Here is a 25,570-nt window from a genome sequence, read left to right as displayed (position 1 = left end):
ATATCAACGTTTATGAGTATTATAATTTATGAATTCATATAAAGTCAGTTCACGTGAGCTGAAGTAAAATGAAGAATTAAATTTCTTTGTATTCCCTGAATGGTGCAGTTTACACTCCATAGAATGGGTACCCTACATGGGTGCAGCCATGTTTCAAACAGGTTTATTTATTGATTTATTTACATTTCTATATGATAAACTCTCCTTAAAAGAAAAATAAAGGGGGTCATTCAGTGTTTAGATGTAAGAATGTGCATTGTAAATAAACTATGTGCAATGCTAGTGACAAGAACTTGGTTGTGAGTTCTGCAAAGCAAGTTTATCCCTTTTTTTTTTCTTTTTTTCTGAAATGACACATAATATCACACAATGAGTTAATGTGATGTTGCTTCAAGAGCTTTAAAATCTGATTTATGATGCTTATAATTTGATGTACAATTCAGATGGTGCTCTGGAACAACACTTTGAAAAGATATTTAGTTTATTTCACCCAAATTGTGAACTAAGCAAGTGTTTGAGCAAACTGAGCAGTTTGACATCAAACAAAAACAAACAAGGAAAAAAGGCATTTGTACAGATATGATTCGGAAAAACTGGAGGAATTTACTTTGTTTTCTTAATCCAAGTACCCTGCATTTTTTTTAAAGAAAACGTTTAAATCTAATGTTCAACGTTTTTAAAAGAATGCTTGTCATTTCAAATAATTTTCCTATATTAGTGTGACCAGACGTCCTCTTTTACCCGGACATGTCCCCTTTTTTAGACTTAAAAAATGTCCGGGTGGAATTTCACAAACGACAAACATTTGTTTTTCTAGAGTTTACATAGAACTTCGAGAAGTTTCGTTCAGAAACTAGTCCCGCCCTCCCCTACTCCGATTGGTTCGCTTGAGTGAGAAGGGGGCGTGGTGAAGTAGCCTGAAATCTTCTGATTGGACGGTCTGACTGTAGAGCTACTGTTATTGGTCGATAACCTTCAGACGATGTTTTGAGGGTGTTATCATTTTATACTACATGAAAACCGAGAACGAACATTTGAGAAGTAAGCTCTGGACGCAACATAAATTTTGTCACAATTTTAACGAAAAGAATTTCTAAACTGAAATCAACGTCCTTGGACTTGAACTCGCTCCCCCTTGCGGTAGTTTCGTGAACGTTTTTGTGATTTGAGGTAATAGGAATAGTTTAAGATGTATTTTTATTTGTCTTTTTTATAATATGGTGTTTGTACTACAAAAATAATGATACATTTAACCGAAAATAAGCAATAGGTAAATAAATAAAATGTCTGTTTGCGCAGGTTGAGGGACTTCGGTTTTGTTTGGTGACGTTGCTCTAGTAGACGTGTCTACTTCCTGTTATACTCAAATCCACACAGAGTTGAGTCGTCACTTTCATTCAGTCTTTCTGTCCGTATTAAAGCCGTTTTTTTAAAGATGACCAACTCTGAGGTGGACACCACGACCCTCTGCCTGTTTGACGTGGACGGGACTTTAACAGCAGCTCGACAGGTCAGTGCTGAACTGATTTACTGAGCAGCATTAACGTCAATTCAAGGAAAACACAGCATGAGATACTTCAGTTTAAATGTTTTTTAAATCTCTTTCCCTTCCTTCTATTTCCCTCTCTCTCTCTCTCTCTCTCTCTCTCTCTCTCTCTTCTATTTCTCTCTCTCTCTCTCTCTCTCTCTCTTCTATTTCTCTCTCGCTCTCTCTCTTCTATTTCTCTCTCGCTCTCTCTCTTCTATTTCTCTCTCTCTCTTTCTCTCTCTCTAGCTTATTTTATGTAAACTGAACAAACTATCTAAATGAGTCTTGCTCTAAGTCGTTGTGGGTGTGTTCATATGAGACAGATGCACGCAGTTTTGTTTAATTTTAAAGGCTCCTTCTCACTGAAACCCGAGTTTCCAGCAAATTGGTACAAACGAGTTTGACAGGGTTTACTAGTAATATACTAGACACAATAACAGTTCTAGTGACGACACATTCAGTCTGTTGCAGGTTAACTCCGCCCATTCGCACTGACGTTATAAGGAGCGTCAATTCAACACTGCTTTATGAGTGAGGCTTTGACCTGCCAATCAGAACAGAGGCTATTTACAGTTGACACCAAACGTTTATATACACCTGGGCTAAAAAAAATATTAAACTTTCACAACTCCTCACTTTTCTATGACACAGTCAGAAATCTGAGAATAAAGTCAGAATATTTCTGAGGGGGGAAAAAAAGTCAGAATAATTCCAAGAAAAAAAATATCAGTTATCTGTTATAATATTTAAACAGACTCACTCCCAGTCTGTGTGCCATAGAGTAAGTTTTGAAAAAAGAAGTCAAGTGAAGTGAACAGAATTACCAATTTTACGCTTCCATCCACACGACATGACGACTAACCCCATCACTGACTGCGATGCATACGGCTTTAGTTTATTGTACAAGTCAGAAAGCTATAATACGATGGAGCCTCATGGACACTCCGAAGTTCCACTCCCTCTGGTTCGATCATGTTTTTTGATCATTCCAGTTGTATCCTGTGAAACTGCACGCTTTCTTCTGAACCAATTCATCACTCAAATACTAATAAAAACCTGGCCATGTTCCAGTGGACTGAGTATTTATTCATGTAAATCTGACTTCAACAATACACTGCATTCCTCAATTACACTGCAAAGGGTTTTGTCTGCCTCATTATACGTACAGCAGTATATTCTGACTTATTTCTCAGAATTATTCTGAATTTATTCTTAGAATATAATATATATTTTTTTTTCAATGCTGTGGCCCTAAAACTCTGTTGTACATTTTCATGTGACCAGATGTTTTGCGTTATTTAAATTAGGTTATGAAATTTATTTCTGCAAGAGTTCAGTTCAGTGGCGACTCCTTCCAAATCTCTTAGGGGGGCAATGTTTGCTATGTTCATTGGGTAAATTAAGAGTTAGACTGAAACAGTTAGTAGCAAAAAAACAAAAAAATAAAATAAACAGCGTCTGTGGTTTGGACATGTTTTGTTTTGACTATAATTTAGACGACATTTAACAAAAAGAAGTCTAATGGAAACACTAAGAAAAAAAGTTTCAGCACAATCGCACACCAAATATGAACGGTGCTCAAAAAACAAGAGAGGAAGAAGCTCCCAGCAACATTAGAAAAACTATCTCATCTTTAACACTGGAGCATATTTACAGTACATGTCTCGTCAGTGAAATATGACGGTCAAAAATACAAAAACAAAATAATTGTTCATTGATTAAGTAATCGTGGTAAAATGTACAATTAATCGTGATATTGATTTGCGCTCATATCGCCCAGCACTAAGCCTATACATGACATAGGTCTGATGTTATGCTCATGTGTACGGATACAATCATAGTGTATATATAATGTAAGCGATGATAATGATTACATTAGTATTATATTATTATTATTATTATTAGTTATAATAGAAGTAGTAGTAGTAGTTAGGAGTCCACTGCATTTGACGTATAGTGACCTAGAGTGTAGCTCTATTGTTTGTAAAAAGTTTTGGATATAGGGACTGCTGGAATTTTCGGGGTTTTATTCTGTTCTGTGGTTTGTCATCTGTGTAGGAACAAGCTATTTTTGTTGTGCCATTACATAATAATTTGGAAACAATATATGATAAATCATCCAAGTGAAAATCTGTATTCACTTTAACCAAAAATTAAACTTCCTTGTTTGTATTCTGGGAAGATCCATCTTTTGTGTGTGTGTGTGTGTGTTTTAGAAAGCAACTCCTCAGATGCACGAGTTCTTGAGTAAACTAAAACAGCGGGTAAGAGTAGGAGTTGTCGGCGGCTCAGACTTGGACAAGATCAAAGAACAGCTTGGTGAAGATGGTAAGAGTCACGATTCCAATTGTTTTTCATGTGAATCTTTTTTTTCAAATGTTATTGATATGTGGGCTGAATATCTTAGGTTGAATTCCTTGTGTCGTTTGTTGTAGTGATAGAACGTGTTGATTACGTTTTTGCTGAGAATGGTTTGGTCGCCTACAGATTTGGACAGCTCCATTCAATACAGGTAGGAACGAACACTTTTAATCACATCTGAGGGACAGTACTTATACTGTTTTATTTGATTTATTTTTATTATTAATCACATAGTTAAAGAGAGACCTTTTTTTCCCTAAAGGCAAACATTCACTCACTTAAATACCCAGTATGCTCTACGCAAATCTATCAGTCATGTGGCATCCCTGTGGTGTGAACCAGTGTGAGTGCTCACACACTGATCTAATTAATAAAACTAAAGCTAGCATATGTTTAATATTTGGCTTTGTATCTGTAGTGTTAGCTCTCTGGCTTTGTATTGCTCACGAGATGGTTCTCTGAGGAAAGCAAATTAAATTCAAAAGTACCTTGATTTAAAAAATAATAAATAAATAAAATATGTACACAGTTTTTCTGAAGTTACTTCCACCTTTCCAAGGAACTTTGTGTTGACTTTATTTCATTCAGAAAGTGTGAGTCGAGAATACTGCAACATCATTGTAGGATGTGAAAAAAGCATTGTGTTAATGTTATTATATTCATTCATTGTCTGTAAGCGCTTATCCAGTTCAGGGTCGTGGTGGGTCCAGTGGCTACCTGGAATCACTGGGCACAAGGCAGGAATACACCCTGGAGGGGGCGCCAGTCCTTTGCAGGGCGATACCCACACACGTTCTCTCACACACTCATACGTAGGAACACTTTTTTGAGTTGCGAATCCACCTACCAACGTGTGTTTTTGGACTTAGAGGAAACCCACGCGGACACAGGGAGAACACACCACACTCCTCACAGACAGTCACCCGGAGGAAACCCACGCAGACACAGGGAGAACACACCACACTCCTCACAGACAGTCACCTGGAGGAAACCCACGCAGACACAGAGAGAACACACCACACTCCTCACAGACAGTCACCCGGAGGAAACCCACGCAGACACAGGGAGAACACACCACACTCCTCACAGACAGTCACCCGAAACAGGACTTAAACCCACAACCTCCAGCTCCCTGGAGCTGTGTTACTGCGACACTACCTGCTGCATGTTATTATATGTTATTTAAAAATATTTATTTATTTGCCAGTATCCATTTTAGGTTTTATAATAACATCATGTTTTCTGAGCTAATTCAAGAATATTATTTTGTTGCTTTTCAGTAACTTATTTGTTTTTCATTAACCAGAGTATCCAAGCCTATCTGGGAGAGGAGATTTTACAAGAATTCATCAACTTTTGCTTAAATTACTTGGCAAAGATTAAGCTTCCCAAGAAAAGGTCAGTAAAAAGGGCAAACATCTAACATACATATCAATAATACATCATTTGCAATATTTGTAGTAGCTATACTAAACATTCAAAGGCACTGGAAAGTTTCCAGCTTCCTAGGTTGAACATTGAATGCGCAACCATTCATTTTTTCCAGTAATTCTCTCAAACCTATTGGCTTTTAAGTATCAGAGACTCAGTCCTTAAAATATGGTCACATGGTAACCAAGAAGATTCAGAATATGCTAATTACATGTTGATTCTTTATCTTCTGAGAGTTGTACTTTATAGAAATGTGAAAATAATAATCACTATTTGATGCATAAAAAATGCTGGATTGCTTCATTAACATAGTGGCTTTTACCACACTGAGCTTCTGATGATGTCTTGAATATCAACTTCCTAGGGGCACATTTATAGAGTTTCGAAATGGAATGCTCAACATCTCTCCCATTGGCCGAAGCTGCACCCAGCAGGAGCGAATCGAATTCTTTGAGCTTGACAAGGTAGTGTGTGTGTGAACACCACGTTGTAGTTCTACAATTACAGATTATATTCCATCTCTTGCTCTGCGTACTGTGTTTGCTCCCTTTAACCCTGTACTTCATTAGTCAGGTATGAATTGGTTAATAGATCATTGTCAGCGGTGGTGTTGTTAGTGTGTGTTGTGCTGGTACGAGTGGATCAGACACAGCAGTGCTGCTCAGGTTTTTAAAGCCCTCAGTGTCACTTCAGGACTGGGAATAGTCCACCGACCAAAAACATCCAGCCGACCACGTCCTGTATCTAGAGGACGACCAACACACACTGTGTAGCACCACATGAGCTACTGTTTCTGACCAAGATGGACCAACAAGAAAGGTGTGTCTAACAGAGTGGACAGTGAGTGGAGACTTTTGTTTAAAAATAAATTATGAAGAGCAACAGATGGACTACAGTCTGTCATTGTATAACTTAGTGCTCCTGTGGACAGTGGAGCTGGGAGAATGGATTGTGGGATTGTGAGTGTGGTCAAGGAGGTATATATATATATATATATATATATATATATATATATATATATATATGGGTTGGACAATGAAACTGAAACACCTGGTTTATTAGTATGGTGTAGGGCCTCCTTTTGTGGCCAATACAGCATCAGTTCGTCTTGGGAATGACATACACAAGTCCTGCACAGTGGTCAGAGGGATTTGAAGCCATTCTTCTTGCAGGATAGTGGCCAGGTCTCTACGTGATGCTGGTGGAGGAAAACGTTTCCTGACTCGCTCCTCCAAAACACCCCAAAGTGGCTCAATAATATTTACATCTGGTGACTGTGCAGGCCATGGGAGATGTTCAACTTCACTTTCATGTTCATCAAACCAGTCTTTCACCAGTCTTACTGTGTGTATTGGTGCATTGTCGTCCTGATACACGGCACCACCTTCAGGACACAGTGTTTGAACCATTGGATGCACATGGTCTTACTGGTGCAATGTGCAATTAATGAAGATAGGCCACCAGGCTGCTCCAATTTAGCCATGAAACCTCCCACACTACAATGACAGGTGTTTCAGTTTCATTGTCCAACCCCTGTATATATGAATGTATATGAAGTTTCACCTATGCTAAGTTTGTTCTCTCAATCTGTCCTGACTCCTGTAGAAAGAAAAGATCAGAGAGAAGTTTGTGTCTGTATTAAGACAAGAATTTGCTGGAAAAGGACTTGCTTTTTCCATTGGTGAGTGTTTTTCTATGTTTATGGGCCCCTAGTAGTGACATTTATTCCTGGAAACTCTATATAATGGGTTGTTTGTGTTTGTGTGTTTACCATAGGAGGACAGATCAGTTTTGACGTGTTTCCAGAAGGCTGGGATAAGCGGTATTGTTTGAGCATCGTAGAAAAGGACGCCTACAAAACCATCCATTTCTTTGGAGACAAAACCAAACCAGTGAGTCACACAATATTTCAGAGGATGTTCATGTAATTAAATACGACTGTATTTTACTATTATTCGCATTGTATTTGTATCAATAGTAGCATACTCTTCTGTCTCAACCAGGGAGGAAACGATTACGAGATCTACGCAGACTCCCGAACCACCGGCCATGAAGTCACATCACCCGAAGACACACAGCGGATTTGTGAGGAGCTGTTCTTCAGCTGAGTGGCCTTGCTCTAAACGTCCGACCTCATTATGCATCTGACATATCAAGAAACTGTGATCTTCAAGGCCGTACTGTACAATTATCCTCTGTGACTTATACTGAAGGAGTCAGGAGTCCTGGTTGGTTTTTATTTTACCTCAAGCTAAGCTGTTGATCTATGAATTTAGGGAACAGTTGAGAGTGGGAGTTATTTAATCTCTGGTCTTCTAAGCCCTTAATCAGTACTTCTGAATGAGTGTTGAGGAATAGCAAATATGGGCTTTGGGAGACTGTGCTTTATATAAGTCCGAGCAAGCTGGGATTTTATTGTCATTTTATAAGTCATGAGAATGCCCATTTAATAAACACTGGGTTTAATCCACGTTTTCTTTATAGGAAATCAGAGTACTTTTCTGAAATCGTTGCTGTTACATTCTGTAGTTAACAAACATTTCGCAAGTTTGATCAATTTTGTCTTGAATATATACATCCATAATACTGTTGTAACCCTCCAGTGCACTGAACTGATGTTGGATAAATGTAGAACACCCGTAAAACCAGCTTCTGTATGCTACTATTACCAAGGAAACTAAACGTCATTCCTAGGCAAAGCTTAAGGGTTTGTGTCAGGTTTTTTTTTTTTTTTTATGAGGCCTTATCATGTATTTCAGTGTACAGCAGTGAAAGGTTGTTGGTAGCTACATACAGATGTGAACTAACATTTATTTTATAACTTTGTAATTGAGGGTTATTCGTAAAAAGAAAGCCATTTTTGGCATTCCTTTATTGCATAGGCAAAAAAAGTGTAAAGATATTTCTGGAAGTCATCAAAGGAACATTATGTAATATCTGTACCTTAAAATTACAGCTTGTAATAGAGAGGATAGAGCCTCTGTCAATGCTACTCTGGGCTCAGCACTGCAGAAACTGCACTATGTAAATGTTGGAGGAGGGTAGGAACACCCACCCTTCTTCTCAGTGGAGCCACAGAACAAAAACAAATTTAGTTGGGTTTTTTTAAATGGGCATTTTTCTGAATATAGAATGACTGTATATTAAGGTTCACATCTCAATTATTGCAGAGGTTTTGTGCCTAGACAAACACGGTTTTGTTGAATAACTTGTCTGACGTCCAGTTTTTAATAATGATTCATCCTAAATGTTTTTGTTTTTTTATTTGTAGGTCACAAATCTGACTCAATTTTTCAGACTAAACTGTCTAATGTTACTGACAAATACCTCTTATTTGTTAACAGCATAATCAGTACGTCCAGGGAAAAAATAAATACATTTGCAGCCCTGCCACATACTTTGTTACTCAAAAGCTCTGAGTGGTTTAAAATAATAAGTCAGTGTGAATGGGGATATCTGAAATGATTACGTGTATAAAAAGAAGCATTTTGCACAAATCCCCATTCACACTGACTTATAGTAAACTATTTTGAGTAACAGTCATTCATATCCAATTTAAAAATGAAGTGAAATTGGGCTATACTTCACCTCTATCCACCTAATAAGTAAAAACAGCATTTCTTTTTTGCACTACTGAAAAAAAGTTGGTTTATATTGATATTTAGATTTTTTTTTTTTAATTGGGAGTTTTGGATAAAGGGTTTATGGGTAGTTTTATTTAGTTCTGGTGAAACACAGGGGAGGAGAATAGATCCAGTTTAGAGAATAGAATGAAATAAGTGTCATTTTGGGTGCAGGTGTGTTCTTATGTTTGTGTGAAAGATTAATGGTATTTGAAGTTAAAGGCCTGTTACTGCATTTTAAATGTAATGTGCAAATTAAATAATTAGATACTGTCCTCTCTAAATGATATGTCAGAACACTACGAGTGTCATTGATAAATACACCTGCCTTTCACGTGTAGGAATTAACATAAGAATATCATATTATACTTATATTACACTATATTATACTTCAATATTAAAATTATACTCTGTATCAGTGCCTGTAGGAAGTGTCCTTTTTTTTTTTTTACTACAATAAACTGCAAATCTGTTATTTGCAAACAACAGAGTCGGGTATAATGGGGAAAACTACTAATTTCTAAGTATCTCAAAATAAAAACAAATCTTTTCAATATATTTACTTCATATCTCAGGTGAAATTACTTATTTTGACAGATAACATACTGCTGTTTCAAACACGGGAGAAAAATATCAACCCCTCAAACACATCACAAAGGTTCTAGATGGTGCTCCAACAATCCACAGAACAGTTTCACTGCTTAATGGCAATTACATCCGCCTGGTTTATTTACATTCTACAATTTTGGGGAAGCGCTGCTCTCTGGTTTGTATACATTCAGAAGCTCCATGTCTTTTAATGTGGAATGACTTTTTGAGTAAGAAAAACAACTTTGTAAATGGCTGAAGTTTAACTTGTAGAACTAGATTTATTCACTTTGAATTACCACGAAAAACGTGTGTAACTCGAATTGTTTAGTTTTGTTCACCTTCATGCAGTTAGTGCTTATTTTTGGCATCAGTTCAACCTTAAGTGACCCGAAATTAATATTACCCACTTTAAGTGCAGGTACAGAACAATATCATTATCTCAGTTCATGCTTTTCAATGTTTGGACTTCCTTCTGTGGTATACAAACTCCAGATGCCTTTACTCTGTCGTGAACACAGAGGAAGCCTAGCATTCCAGGCCAAGCTACTTTGTTTTTTTTTTGTTGTTGTTTTCTTTTACCAATTTATTGACACGTTAGACCGGTTTCAAGCACTCAAAAATATTTGAGAGCTAGCAAACTGACAAGAAATCTTTTTTTTTTTTTTTCACCCATCTAGACAGACAATGCATGGCATTAGACATATTGTCTGCAGCTGCTCCAGAGCATCATATCAATCAATGCTTGTCCATGGAGATAGAACTTGAAGCTTCAATATGTGCACCTCAAAGTAGATGAATTCAGTAATTATTAAGGGGTGTCTACGTACATTTAAACATAGCGTATTAAAATCCATTGGGAATGCAGACATTGTCAGGAACAGATTTGTTCATCACTGGATTAAGAACACCTACCTTGTATCTACATTCATTGTCCATTTTTCCAGCTCCACAGACCTTATATTTAAGGGTTCTACAATTATAGACCGCAGTCCACATGATTCCTTGCCCAGCAAATACTTATATTAATGCACACTTTTAATACAAACACACACTTTGTAGTTCTACAATTACAGACTGAATCCACTGCATTCTTTCTTATTCCCATTTCACCCTGCACTTGAATAGCCAGGACCCCAACAGAACCACTACAAAGCAGGTATGATTTGGATGGTGGAGTGTTACTACTGCGATTTTTAAAGCCCTCAGTGCTGCCGCTGAACTGAGAATAGTCCACCAACCCAAAATCTCCAGCCAACAGGGTCCTATGTCCACTGATGAATGATTAGAGGAGGACTTACAGAAACAGATGAGCTACTGTCTCTGACTTTACGCCTACAAGGTGGCCCAACAAGGTAGGAGCATCTAACAAAGTGGACAGTGAATGGGCACTGTTTAAAACTCGAGCAGCACTACTGTGTCTGATCCATTTGTAAAAGCACAACACACACACTAACCCACTTTCACCACATCAGTGTCACGGCACTAAGAATTATCAACCCCCCAAATCTCACCTGCTCTGTGGTGGTCCTGACTACTGAAGAGCAGGATGAAATGGGGATCAAGGATGCAGGGAAATATATGGACGACAGTCTGTAATTGTAGAACGACCATGTGCTCCTGTATGGTCAGTAGAGCTGATAAAATGGACAATGAGTGTGGATACAAAGTAGGTGCTTCTAAAACCAGTGATTGTTCAGTGTAAAGTACAACACAAACAAAGGAAAGACAATAGAGACAGAGAGAGAGAGAAAAAAAAAAAACAGTAGTAGCATCTAGTTTTCAGTTTATATATTTTTGTATATTTATTCCCCAATAAGCACAATAGCAAATGAAAGAGAAACCCCTGTCTATGTCTAGGTCGAATTCATGACACTCGCCAATCTACTTTAACGCATCTGTTTAAGAGAATGTCTTTTACGCTACGTGAAGGTGCCATAAGTAATCCTACTGAAGCAAAGTCACTGTTATTTCAAGAAGCAATGCTGTGAATGTTTTTCCCTCCAAAATGTACTTAATTTGATATTACAATTTGTAAAGTGTACTGAAGCCTAACAAACACAAGATATTTGGTTTTATGACTAGCCCATTTTTAAAAAACATTATTACGAAACATATGAAGAATTACTGATGCTGGTTTGAAACAGACACTGTACCCAGCAAAGATTGAAAAAGTATAAAAACTGAGAGTGCTGCTATATCTCAGAAGTCTTACAAGTTCGTAAGTAATTATAAACTCACGTGGATATATTTTTTTTTAGAATTTACAAATAAAACACTGCCCTTAATTTTCCAAATGCTTAAATCAAAATGATTAAATATGTAAAATATGTGAAATAAACTGGTATTCAGTCTGTGTGGCACTTCTAAGTTGGTATAAAAAACAAACAGTACATAAGCATTAGCTTCAATTCTTCAAAGAGCTTATAGAAAATATAGAATTGGTTACGTTTATAGTGAATTATTTTTATGACTACTGTGTACTCGTACGTGTTTTTTTTTTTTTATTCATCCTCAAACTTCAATACACAAAGACATAGAAGGTAAGTAACCAGAGAATGGCTCAAATGTAGGTATGGGCAAAGGTTTGGGTACCTCTGCTCAAACCACACTACACATTTAGAAGAAGCAAAAAAATTCTTTACAAGAAAAACATTTCTGCGTCTTTACAAACTGAATTTAAGCCAACATAATAGAGGAAAACCTTTAATGTTGACCCAAAAGTAATCCTGTAAAAGACATGTAATTTAAGTAGGGGTGGTGTCCAGACTTCTTGCAGAAAACTACTTCTCCACCACTGAAAAGTCCATAAAGCCCTGTAGCCGGTCAGCGTATTGGCCGGTAAGGGAAGGCCATGGCTGCGGGATGAAAGGCATGTGGTGCGAGGGGGGAGTGTGTAGTGTGAGGGGTTAAGGGCCGATGTGGGGACAGTGCCGGGTGTGTGGGGAGCGGGGAAAGGGCTGGACGGGCAGCATGTGGAGAAGAGAGAGCCGCTTGATGTGTGGCGTGTGGAGAGATAGGAGAAGGCCGAGCAGGATGCATGTAGGGATACAGGCTCGGCTGGAAGGGTCCGCTGTGTGGTGGAGGCTGAACGACAGGGCCGGACATCACCAGCTGTAACAGACTGCGAGAAACATCACGACAATCGTAACATGAAATCAAACTGTGTTCACCTACAAACTCCTAGGTCAAGTTGTTTTTATTTGTCTATTTCACACTATATCACTAAAACTATGACTTATACTTATTAGTGACTGTTGCTTCACTGTCATTTTATTAGTGACCGCAACATCCACATTCTCATCCCCATTTGTCAAATATAGCTGCTTGGTCTGGAGTGTTATATTTCCACGTGCAAAGTAGAGGTTCTGAGTGCAACGTACACGTTGGTAGACTGTGCCTTATTAAAATAATCAGCCTTACAGGAACATAAGTCCACATATAAGCAGTTTTAATACTTCTGTAGAAGTACAGAATAGTACTTCTGTAGGGCTTTTTAATATTTTCATAGTAATATAATTCATGTAGCAGTCTTAGTAACATCTGTACAGATGTAATAAACTTTATATAAGACAGAATTTAATTTTAGTCCTGCCTCATCATAATAAAGTTTAAATGTTTAACGTTAACGTCCACTGGTAGCAACATAAAACGTTAGACTGTAAAGCCTTTAGTAAAAGTGAAAATGTAGTTTTTGTCCCTGGCCCCAAAATACTACACTTGCATGGATATTCCTGATCACTGGCATTTTCTTGTGTGAAAGACAGATGCAGATCATTCAAATAAAAGACACTCTTCCCTCCCTGGGCACTGTTACCAGCTCAATGCTCGTGAGTTTGTGTGTGCGTGTGTGTGAGAGACCGTGAATGTGTCTCTGCTGTTTCATGTTGTTCATGTCAGCGTCATCAGGTCACATGATTTCAATGAAGTATTGGAGGCATCAGTAAACAGACATTACTGGTTTGAGAGACATTCATAAACAACCAAAAGAATAAAAGTTTAACTTCCAGATCAAAATCTCACTGGTGTTGCTCTTTAAAACGTATCACCCTCTGAAACAGAGCTACAACTTAAAAGATAGCCCACTATTTGCTCTAGTAATAAGCTTCTGAAGGGCCTGTTTTAACTTACTTGTTATGAGGCAGTCTTGAGCACAGGGTCCTTAGGTCCTCTATAAACAAAACACCAATAAAACAGTTTAATATTGTTGCAGGTACTGATGAACAAACAGCAACCTCCAATATAACTCTCACTCACCTCGGGTACACAACAAGGCACCTGTTGCCATGGCGACTTGCAGAGCTTGGGCCAGCCTATCCAGAGCCAGCTGGATTTCATTGGCAGCATGGAGAGGGTTAAGCTCGTCCACCAAACGGCTCACTTCCTCAACAAGAGCGGCGGCAGACTCTGCCTGAAGTACAGCTAGCCGCCCCAGAAGATTCTGTTTTGTGAGGTGAACCTTTAAAGGCCAGACAAAGCATGTTAAGAGGCTCTCAAAGTAGGGACGCGCCCATACTGAATTTCTTTGGGCCGATACGATAAACAGATAATTAGCACTTTGGTGAGGCATATAACGATATTAATAACCAATAGTTGTATCTTTTTGTAATTAAAGCACATGCAAACTTATTTATCAATGTTTTTATAACAGCAGACATAGCTGTGTAGTTCCAGGCGTCAGTGCATGTGGCAAGCCCTTTAGTTCTCAGCTAAAATTCCAATATTGGACTGATAACAATAACTCAAAAAATCCACATATCAGACAAGAATATGTAGTGCATCACTATCATATCATATCGCCATCAATTATTTTACAAACCAAGTGAAATGCTATTTAAAAATGTATATATTTACAAGGAAAGCACCTGTAACATGAGGAAGACTTGAAGAACACTCAGATGCAGTTTAGAGTACAACTCCTCACAACCAGCCATTTTCTCTGCATCTGTGTTACCATTGGTCAATGACAGCTTTCTGCCTTTCTGATAAGCTAGGGGTGCCTTCACGCACCACCGGAGAAGGCCCATGAGTGGCGTGACCTCCAGGCAGCCAATCGGTAAGCTTGAAGTAAGGGGTGTGTTGAAGGTAAGGAGGAGTATTCCAGGGTCTTCTGTGATCCAACCAACCACCATCTCCAACAAGGCATGTGGCGGTGTTAAGTCCTCTGCAAGCACACATTTTTTACAAATGTTTAAATCTGTATTACAAATATATGTTACCCCAAAGATGCTTTAAAACTCTTTTGTTCACCTATTATTTTGTGCTATTAACAATGAAAGAGAGCAAAGTTGAAGAGGATCCGCACAATGTGTACAAAATAAATATTAAATATTTTTTAATACCAATCTTTGGGTGTGAAATGAACTGCTCTGGTAAAGATTCTTAAACATGTCATAATTGTGAGTCTACAAAATAAAAGCTACAACAGGTACCTGAAGACAGGTCATAAAGGGCTGTGACTGCGGTGATGAGCTGACAGCAGAAGCGAGGGCTGGCAGAGCAGATGTTTTGCAGGGTGGAGATGGAGCAGGGCACCAGTGTACAGTAATCATCCACCAGTACCCGCGCTAGTCGAACACACCACGCAGAGTGTGTGCGCTGCACATGTGGAAATAATATATTAACTCTGTATTAATACCACAATTTTGGTCCCATACATCCTAAATTTCCCAGTTCCCTGCCACTGAACTTATACTACAATTATATGTTTAAATATTCCTACCTACTGCATACACCACACCTATTGGAAACATGGATTCATAATAAGTGCTAAATGTGCTGGACTAAATGGTTTGCTCTATGCAAATTAGGGCTGTGCTATATCGTATCATTCACGATAATATCGTTATCATTTTTAAAACGGTATTAAAACAATCAACATCATGATAATTTTGATATTTTGACTTGTTTACGTAATGACTCGGCACGGCAACTATTCTGATTTGATTTGATAAATATAACCATGTAATACTATATTAAATATATTGAATTTCCTAAAATTTATATTAGTAAACCATTGATTTAGTTTCAATAGTGTGTTCTTTAAATGAATAAAAGTATTTTTCAGTGTTTTTTCATATTTTTCACATAATCGCCAAGAATATCGTTATTGCCAAAATACCCTAAAATATCGTGATATTATTTTAGGGACATATCGCCCACCCCTACTGCATATGTAATCATAAAACAGACAAGGACTCTTCTAGTGACTCACCTGTAGCCAAGTGGCAGCACACTCTAGGATAGGCACCCGACACACAGCTATGGCCATGGAGACAAGCTTGCCCAGCATGGCCATGCGACTCTCATCAGCTTTGTTGCCTTGAAGAACAAAGAGGGCAGAAAAGATGACCTGTCGGATGGATTCTTTGCTCTGCTCCTGGAAGTAGCTGCACATTATCTCTAAGAGTTGGAGTTCCTGAACACAGCTCATTCTCTGAAAGAAACACAGCCATTCATTTATTCATTCATTCACTGGTACTTTTCACAACTTAACATGGCCAAGAACCACCTACTACTGCAGGAAAAGAAATCTGACTGGTACTCAAAAAGACCAACCGCAAGTCTGCTATTGGGCATGACGTGTAAAAGGAGACAGATCAGAATCAACTGGCAGAATCCCGAGAGTGAGGCCAACTTAACGCACTGAAAGTGTCAGACTCTCTGTCAACTTGTGGTGGAGTCTGTAGCTGAGACTCGTAGCCACTTGTCCAGTTCAGGGTTGTGGTGGGTCTGGAACCTACCCGGAATCACTGGGCATAAGGCAGGAACACACCCTGAAGGGGTTGCCAGTCAATCGCTGGGCAACACACACTCACACATATGAGCACTTTTGAGTCGCCAATCCACCTACCAACGTGTGTTTTTGGACCGTGGATGGAAACCAGAACACCCGGAGGAAACCCACACGGACACAGGGAGAACACACCAATCTTCTCACAGCCAGCGGGGCTCAAATGCACAAAGACCCTCCAAGATACTGGAGCTGTGTAACAGCAACACTACCTGTTGCACCACCGTTCTGATCCACAACTAATCAAATAAACTACTATATAGTCGCCGTCCAATAAAAAACATGTATCTCCATTTTGATCCATTTTTAGTTTACACCAACATTTGAACACAGCTGCTGTCCTTGACATTATGTGAAAATTTCATGATGAATGAACCAACAGTAATGCTCCTACATTTCTTTGAATAAAATGTTTTTATAAGATAATAAGGGGTTAATATCCCTTCTGCTGTACAGTTATAATTTTGGAGATAAATGTTCATTGGACAGTGACTATATGTTTGCTTACTATTGTAACATATTGGGTTTTTCACAGTCTGTATATCATTATTTATTTCTCAAATGCAGGGATTGAAAAGCAAATATACCCTTCCCTAAAAATGTAATAATCTTACTCCCATTCTCCTGAGTTCTGGATTCTCCTGCTACACATGGCAGCCTATGGCTGGAAGTGCAAAACATTTTTCACAAATAAAAATTTCAGTGGTTCTCATGTGTTAGAAGAGGGTTGCACAGCCAAGGACACTGGGCTTTATTTTCTCCTCACCTTTCGTTGTACATTCCTGTCTTTGGACACCTGGAAGATGAATTCCTCCACTAGGTCCACGGTGTTCTTTTCAAGACCTGGTGCAGGTCCTGGGCCAGTCTGCAGTGCACTGCCCAGCGATATATCTAGATGGTAGAGTACTTCCTTTGCTGCACTCAGTGGGTCCCGCCGCAGGAGGGCATGACGAATATCACTCATGACTGCTGGAATATGGAAAAAACTAAACAAAACAAAACAAAACAAAGAATTAAAAAAAACCCCACAAACCTCAATTCATTCAAGTCACAAGGTGTTTAGAGAGAAAGAAAATGCATGCAGTGAGAAACACTATATAACCCTAAATAAGTTTAATTTGTTCCTGAAATATATGCGCAATCTTTATGGATAATTCCACTAAATAAGTTGCTTGTTCGTACAAAATAAATGGGATGTTCTTTTACAGTCCCTCTCCACTGAAGATCAAGAATTGTATACCTTGTTAACATGTAAATGTGCTGTTTTGTTTTATCCTAGAACACATTTTTAGACACATTTTTTGTTTATCAGTCATTTACAGCCAACACCCCGAAACCATATGCACAAAAGTAGTAAAAAAGAACAAGTAAGCGGTACAAATAACATGAAGCAATGTGGGTGCTTACACTGACTGTGTATGAAACACAATCCCATGCTGTTGATGTCAAAAGGGAAGCTCTCCATTCAGTACAGCATGGCACTCTTTGTATCAAGACTCTCAAAACGTCGGACACGTCAGACTCATCCAATCACGCTATTGCTGTTTAATTGGGCAGTCATTATGACATCACATTACCCTTCACACGGCATGTAAACTGACAACTGATGAAGCTGAATTCACCAAGACCCTACAGTTCAGTCTGCCATAACAAAATATGGCTTTAAAAAATGCTTAAATATATATGTGTCTGCCCATCTTATCAAACACATTCAGACAGCCTTGGTTTCTTACGTCATAAACCCAAGACTCCAATCCTGTCAACTTGCAGGGCACTGATTGTGAACTGTAGGTGAGGGGAAAGTGGACAGATGCAGGGACTAAGATACATAGTCACAGACCTGGCGTACTCAATTATAGCAAAGTTCGGGAGTTACATATAAATTCATTTTAAGGCATTGTGGGATTTTGTTAAATGAAAATGTCTACTGAACAGATATGAGGTTTTGGGGAGAACTGATGACTGGAGATGGACCTTAAGATGTTTAAACTCCTATATCATTAATGCTTATATTAATGAATATTATATTATATTAATGTAAACAATATCGTAATATGTCACGCAGTTATCACTGTTATATGTGTATTACTGTAATATCAGCACGTATGTGGTGCTGACAGAGGTCAAATGGACATATTTACTTTTGTCCTATACTTTAATGTCTAAACAGGAAAAAATTAATTAGTAAAAAAAATATAAAAGCAAATAAAAGCCAGTGCAGGGGAAACAAACACTTAGCTGTCGGCTAGCGGTGTGAAGAACTAACGATAAGGTTACTAGGTTTACTAAAGTTTACCAAGGTTTATATTATGTGACTGCCAAATTTAACGCACTAAAAAGCAGCCACGAGACTGTTCATACTCACTCAAGTTTGTTATCTGTGTTTATTCCATGAATTTCTCTTAACAGCAGCAGCCGCGGCGGCTAACGGACTACACAGCCACTCCTCCGGCTAGTGCGATAACTACGGTAACTCGGAGAGGACAAACCTGTTCAAAACACGCCACTAACGCACCAAGACCTGGGTTACAAAAGCACAAACACAATATAATATTTTACCAAACCGAAACATAGGGGCAGCTATTAGTTTTGTCTGTGGTACCCTATGGAAGCCCTAGAGACTTTTGAGAAAACACAAATGTCAGGGCGTTTTCTTCTTCTTAACTTCTGTCGTGCATAAATTTCTACTGAAGTCAAGCCAGCCTCCACTTGGAAAAGCTTGGTCAAGCCAGCCCCCACTTAGATTTGGTGGAACGTCGTATTCTGAACATTACGGTAATAGCGTGCAGAGGAACAAATTTCTAAATAAAAGCCAAAAGTCAATGACAGGAAATGTATGTAATAATAAATAATTTTCTAAACAAATAATAAATGGATAAACAACAAATATTTGCTATTTTGTGGAAATGATGAAGATTTTAGGACATGACTCTCAAGTCACTGTGATGTGCCATTTCCAAAAAAAAAAAAAGGCCCTTTGTGTAGTCCTATGTCTGTAAATTTATTTCCAAATTTAAATAATTATAAAAAAGAAACCTTTAGTTTGCACAGAACAATTTCACTTCATAATCATAGTACAACACCTGATTATGTCACTCAATTAATATAAAGTCATTCTGATGTGTCATTTCAAAATAAAGGCCCTTTGAATTGTCCCATTTCTGTAAATTTAATTTCAAATGTAAATAATTATTAAAAAGAAACCTTTAGTTTGCACAGAACAATTTCACTTCATAATCATAGTACCACACCTGATTATGTCACTCACTTAATATGAAGTCATTCTGATGTATCATTCCAAAATAAAGGCCCTTTGAATTGTCCCATGTCTGTAAAATTAATTTCAAATTTAAATAATTATTAAAAGGAAACCTTTAGTTTGCACAGAACAATTTCACTTCATAATCATAGTACAACACCTGATTATGTCACTCATGTAATATGAAGTCATTCTGATGTGTCATTTCAAAATAAATGCCATTTGAATTGTCCCATTTCTGTAAATTTAATTCCAAATTTAAATAATTATTAAAAAGAAACCTTTAGTTTGCACAGAACAACTTCACTTCATAATCATAGTACCACACCTGATTATGTCACTCACTTAATATGAAGTCATTCTGATGTGTCATTTCAAAATAAAAGCACATTGAATTGTCCCATTTCTGTAAATTTATTTCCAAATTTAAATAATTATTAAAAGGAAACCTTTAGTTTGCACAGAACAATTTCACTTCATAATCATAGTACCACACCTGATTATGTCACTCATGTAATATGAAGTCATTCTGATGTGTCATTTCAAAATAAAGGCCATTTGAATTGTCCCATTTCTGTAAATTTAATTCCAAATTTAAATAATTATAAAAAAGAAACCTTTAGTTTGCACAGACCAATTTCATTTCATAGTCATAGTACAACACCTGATTATGTCACTCATGTAATATGAAGTCATTCTGATGTGTCATTTCAAAATAAAAGCCCTTTGAATTGTCCCATTTCTGTAAATTAATTTCCAAATTTAAATAATTATTAAAAAGAAACCTTTAGTTTGCACAGAACAACTTCACTTCATAATCATAGTACCACACCTGATTATGTCACTCACTTAATATGAAGTCATTCTGATGTGTCATTTCAAAATAAAAGCACATTGAATTGTCCCATTTCTGTAAATTTATTTCCAAATTTAAATAATTATTAAAAGGAAACCTTTAGTTTGCACAGAACAATTTCACTTCATAATCATAGTACCACACCTTATTATGTCACTCACTTCATATGAAGTCATTCTGATGTGTCATTTCAAAATAAAAGCTCTTTGAATTGTCCCATTTCTGTAAATTTATTTCCAAAATTTAGATCATTATTAAAAAGAAACCTTTAGATTGCACAGAACAATTTCATTTCATAGTCATAGTACAACACCTGATTATGTCACTCATGTAATATGAAGTCATTCTGATGTGTCATTTCAAAATAAAGGCCCTTTGAATTGTCCCATTTCTGTAAATTAATTTCCAAATTTAAATAATTATTAAAAAGAAACCTTTAGTTTGCACAGAACAATTTCACTTCATAATCATAGTACCACACCTGATTATGTCACTCACTTCATATGAAGTCATTCTGATGTGTCATTTCAAAATAAAAGCTCTTTGAATTGTCCCATTTCTGTAAATTTAATTCCAAAATTTAGATCATTATTAAAAAGAAACCTTTAGATTGCACAGAACAATTTCACTTCATAGTCATAGTACAACACCTGATTATGTCACTCATGTAATATGAAGTCATTCTGATGTGTCATTTCAAAATAAAAGCCCATTGAATTGTCCCATATCTGTAAATTTAATTCCACATTTAAATAATTATTAAAAGGAAACCTTTAGTTTGCACAGAACAATTTCACTTCATAATCATAGTACCACACCTGATTATGTCACTCACTTCATATGAAGTCATTCTGATGTGTCATTTCAAAATAAAAGCTCTTTGAATTGTCCCATTTCTGTAAATTTATTTCCAAAATTTAGATCATTATTAAAAAGAAACCTTTAGATTGCACAGACCAATTTCATTTCATAGTCATAGTACCACACCTGATTATGTCACTCACTTCATATGAAGTCATTCTGATGTGTCATTTCAAAATAAAAGCCCATTGAATTGTCCCATATCTGTAAATTTAATTCCACATTTAAATAATTATTAAAAGGAAACCTTTAGTTTGCACAGAACAATTTCACTTCATAATCATAGTACCACACCTGATTATGTCACTCACTTCATATGAAGTCATTCTGATGTGTCATTTCAAAATAAAAGCTCTTTGAATTGTCCCATTTCTGTAAATTTAATTCCAAAATTTAGATCATTATTAAAAAGAAACCTTTAGATTGCACAGAACAATTTCACTTCATAGTCATAGTACAACACCTGATTATGTCACTCATGTAATATGAAGTCATTCTGATGTGTCATTTCAAAATAAAGGCCCTTTGAATTGTCCCATTTCTGTAAATTTATTTCCAAATTTAAATAATTATTAAAAGGAAACCTTTAGTTTGCACAGATTAATTTCACTTCATAATCATAGTACCACACCTGATTATGTCACTCACTTCATATGAAGTCATTCTGATGTGTCATTTCAAAATAAAGGCCCTTTGAATTGTCCCATTTCTGTAAATTTATTTCCAAATTTAAATAATTATTAAAAAGAAACCTTTAGTTTGCACAGAACAATTTCACTTCATAATCATAGTACCACACCTGATTATGTCACTCACTTCATATGAAGTCATTCTGATGTGTCATTTCAAAATAAAAGCTCTTTGAATTGTGCCATTTCTGTAAATTTATTTCCAAAATTTAGATCATTATTAAAAAGAAACCTTTAGATTGCACAGACCAATTTCATTTCATAGTCATAGTACAACACCTGATTATGTCACTCATGTAATATGAAGTCATTCTGATGTGTCATTTCAAAATAAAAGCTCTTTGAATTGTCCCATTTCTGTAAATTTAATTTCAAATGTAAATAATTATTAAAAAGAAACCTTTAGTTTGCACAGAACAACTTCACTTCATAATCATAGTACCACACCTGATTATGTCACTCACTTCATATGAAGTCATTCTGATGTGTCATTTCAAAATAAAAGCCCATTGAATTGTCCCATATCTGTAAATTTAATTCCACATTTAAATAATTATTAAAAGGAAACCTTTAGTTTGCACAGAACAATTTCACTTCATAATCATAGTACCACACCTGATTATGTCACTCATTTCATATGAAGTCATTCTGATGTGTCATTTCAAAATAAAAGCTCTTTGAATTGTCCCATTTCTGTAAATTTAATTCCAAAATTTAGATCATTATTAAAAAGAAACCTTTAGATTGCACAGAACAATTTCATTTCATAGTCATAGTACAACACCTGATTATGTCACTCATGTAATATGAAGTCATTCTGATGTGTCATTTCAACATAAAAGCTCTTTGAATTGTCCCATTTCTGTAAATTTAATTTCAAATGTAAATAATTATTAAAAAGAAACCTTTAGTTTGCACAGAACAACTTCACTTCATAATCATAGTACCACACCTGATTATGTCACTCACTTCATATGAAGTCATTCTGATGTGTCATTTCAAAATAAAAGCTCTTTGAATTGTCCCATTTCTGTAAATTTATTTCCAAAATTTAGATCATTATTAAAAAGAAACCTTTAGATTGCACAGACCAATTTCATTTCATAGTCATAGTACAACACCTGATTATGTCACTCATGTAATATGAAGTCATTCTGATGTGTCATTTCAAAATAAAAGCCCATTGAATTGTCCCATATCTGTAAATTTAATTCCACATTTAAATAATTATTAAAAGGAAACCTTTAGTTTGCACAGAACAACTTCACTTCATAATCATAGTACCACACCTGATTATGTCACTCACTTCATATGAAGTCATTCTGATGTGTCATTTCAAAATAAAGGCCCTTTGAATTGTCCCATTTCTGTAAATTTATTTCCAAATTTAAATAATTAAAAGGAAACCTTTAGTTTGCACAGATAAATTTCACTTCATAATCATAGTACCACACCTGATTATGTCACTCATGTAATATCAAGTCATTCTGATGTGTCATTTTAAAATAAAAGCTCTTTGAATTGTCCCATTTCTGTACATTTAATTCCAAATTTATATCATTATTAAATGTGAACCATTAGTTTGCACAGAACAATTTCACTTCATAATCATAGTACCACACCTGATTATGTCACTTACTGAATATGAAGTCATTCTGGTGTGCCATTTTAAAAAAGAACTATTGTAAATGATCACATTTCAGCTATATTCACTCCGGATGTTGGAATTGTTATTAAAAGGAATCCTCCAGTTTGCACACACCACTTTCACTTTATAATGAAAGTACACCCCCTAAATATATGTCTCTCACTTAATATCAAGTCATTCTTGTGTGCCATTTCAGATTAGGACCACTGTAATCAATCAGATTTAAATTATATTCACTGTAGATGTTGAGATTGTTAATAAAAGGAATCCTCCAGTTTGTAAACACTACTTTCACTTCATAATGATAGTACAGCACATGCAAGCATCAATCATTTAATGTCATACTATTGTAGTGTGTCTAATTTGTTCATCCACTCATTACATCCAGATCACATTACTGATATAATGCACGACGCGGTTCCTCAGCGCCTTCAAGAGTAGTCGACTCATGTACCGAGTGATTACTCCAGTGTTAATCGAAGGAACTGGCGTTAGAAGCGTGCTGGAGTCACCCCCTCGCTGGTGGATTACCCCTTCAGGTCCGGGGAAATTTTTTGGGGGGGGTTAAGGGTGGGGGCTGTTAGCCTCCGACTTCAGGACAAGGGAAGTGAGGCTAACAGGGGCACACCTCTGGGGGATCCATGGTTAAAGAAATCCCTCAAGAGTTCGCCCATCAGACCCCCTAAACCCTTAACAGTTCCAGTACAGGACGTCGTTGCAGGGCCCCCTGCCTCCGTGGACGTTGTCGCAGGGCCCCCTGCCTCCATGGACGTTGTCGCAGGGCCCCCTGCCTCCGTGGCGTCGTCGCAGGGCCCCCTGCCTCCGTGGCGTCGTCGCAGGGCCCCCTGCCTCCGTGGACGTCGTCGCAGGGTCCCCTGCCTCCGTGGACGTCGTCGCAGGGCCCCCTGCCTCCGTGGACGTCGTCGCAGGGCCTCCTGCCTCCGTGGACGTCGTCGCAGGGCCTCCTGTCTCTGTGGACGTCGTCGCAGGGCCTCTTGTCTCCGTGGACGTCGTCGCAGGGCCCTCTGCTCCCAAGGATGTCGCTGCACTCCCTCCTGATCTCCAGGAGAAGCTTGCAAGCCTCTTGGCACGTCTGGAGGTCTCCGTGAAGGCGGCACCCGCCGCTCCTGTCTCCGTGAAGGCGGCACCAGCCGCTCCTGTCTCTGTGAAGGCGGCACCAGCCGCTCCTGTCTCCGTGAAGGTGGCACCAGCCGCTCCTGGACCCGTGACTGTGGCTCCGGCCGCTTCTGCACCCGTGACTGTGGCTCTGGTCGCTTCAGGTCGTGTCCCCATAACTGTGCCCAGGCTGGTTCCTCCTACTTCCCCTCAGACATTTGCCAGTCCTGGGCATCCCCCAGTTGTTTTGATTCCCATGTCTGTTCCTGTCCTGGTTCCTGTCTTAGTCCTCGTCCCTGTACCTGTGTCTGCCTTTGTCTCTGTTCCCGTCCCTGTCACTGTGTTCATGTCAGTCCCGCTAAACGTCCTGGTCCCTGTTCCCCTGCCAAGTCTTATCCAGTCCCCTGTTAATCCAGTCCAGTCCACATTTCAGTCTTATGTCTTATCACCTGTCTCTTCACCTGTCTTGTCTTCAGTCCAGTCTCCATTTCAACCCTCTGTCCTGTCTCAAGTCCAGTCTCCTGTCCATTCCCAACACCCAGTCCTGTCACCTGTCCTGCCTCATGTCCAGTCCCCGTATACATCCAGTGTTCAATCAAATGTCCTGTCCCCTGTTCAGTCACTTGTCTTGTCTCCCTTCCAGTCCACTGTCCTGTCCCCTGCTCCTGTCCAATCTTCTGTCTCTGGTTCTGTCCTGTCCTCAGTTATGTCCCCTGTCTCGTCACCAGTCTCTGCTCCTGTCCAGTCCCATTACCCAGTTCTGCCACATGTTCTGTCTCCATTCCAGTCCCCTGTCCTGTCACCTGCCCATGTCCAG

The 25,570-nt window shown here is 37.9% G+C and overlaps 2 protein-coding genes across 6 annotated transcripts in view; one reads left to right on the top strand and one right to left on the bottom strand.

Moving 5' to 3' along the window:
- Positions 1 to 1,027: 1,027 nt before the first annotated feature.
- On the top strand, positions 1,028 to 9,443 carry pmm2 (phosphomannomutase 2). Its single transcript, XM_066659751.1, has 9 exons — positions 1,028 to 1,170; positions 1,300 to 1,510; positions 3,745 to 3,856; positions 3,964 to 4,040; positions 5,196 to 5,287; positions 5,685 to 5,784; positions 6,926 to 7,001; positions 7,097 to 7,212; positions 7,324 to 9,443. Exons 2-9 carry the CDS (start codon positions 1,436 to 1,438, stop codon positions 7,426 to 7,428), a joined length of 753 nt encoding a protein of 250 aa, XP_066515848.1. The 5' UTR covers positions 1,028 to 1,170; positions 1,300 to 1,435; the 3' UTR covers positions 7,429 to 9,443.
- Positions 9,444 to 11,091: 1,648 nt separating this feature from the next.
- ints15 (integrator complex subunit 15) overlaps positions 11,092 to 25,570 on the bottom strand; it is a 43,978-nt gene continuing 29,499 nt past the window's right edge. Inside the window, exons 1-9 of one of the 5 annotated variants that reach the window (XM_066660015.1) lie at positions 18,690 to 18,990; positions 17,732 to 17,865; positions 17,091 to 17,310; positions 15,746 to 15,967; positions 14,964 to 15,129; positions 14,397 to 14,695; positions 13,789 to 13,990; positions 13,663 to 13,702; positions 11,092 to 12,655 (exon numbers count right to left, since the gene is read on the bottom strand). In XM_066660015.1, coding sequence (XP_066516112.1) covers positions 12,358 to 12,655; positions 13,663 to 13,702; positions 13,789 to 13,990; positions 14,397 to 14,695; positions 14,964 to 15,129; positions 15,746 to 15,967; positions 17,091 to 17,288 — 1,425 coding nt within the window. In that variant the 5' untranslated portion in view covers positions 17,289 to 17,310; positions 17,732 to 17,865; positions 18,690 to 18,990 and the 3' untranslated portion in view covers positions 11,092 to 12,357. Of the gene's footprint in view, positions 12,656 to 13,662; positions 13,703 to 13,788; positions 13,991 to 14,396; positions 14,696 to 14,963; positions 15,130 to 15,745; positions 15,968 to 17,090; positions 17,311 to 17,731; positions 17,866 to 18,689; positions 18,991 to 25,570 lie in introns of those variants that run through there. The other 4 variants (XM_066660017.1, XM_066660014.1, XM_066660016.1 and 1 more) reach the window with 4 other exon arrangements.

Source organism: Hoplias malabaricus, chromosome 2, assembly GCF_029633855.1.
Source record: "Hoplias malabaricus isolate fHopMal1 chromosome 2, fHopMal1.hap1, whole genome shotgun sequence".
Classification (NCBI taxonomy): Eukaryota; Metazoa; Chordata; class Actinopteri; order Characiformes; family Erythrinidae; genus Hoplias; species Hoplias malabaricus.
The sequence above is the reverse complement of the archived record's forward strand: the minus strand, read 5'-3'. Positions and strand labels throughout refer to the sequence as shown.

Excerpts from the sequence above, each read along its gene's own strand:
- pmm2 (XM_066659751.1), top strand. The coding sequence starts at position 1,436 with ATGACCAACTCTGAGGTGGACACCACGACCCTCTGCCTGTTTGACGTG. Across the intron at positions 1,511-3,744 it reads CTTTAACAGCAGCTCGACAG|AAAGCAACTCCTCAGATGCA; the intron begins GTCAGTGCTGAA and ends TGTGTGTTTTAG. Across the intron at positions 3,857-3,963 it reads AGAACAGCTTGGTGAAGATG|TGATAGAACGTGTTGATTAC; the intron begins GTAAGAGTCACG and ends CGTTTGTTGTAG.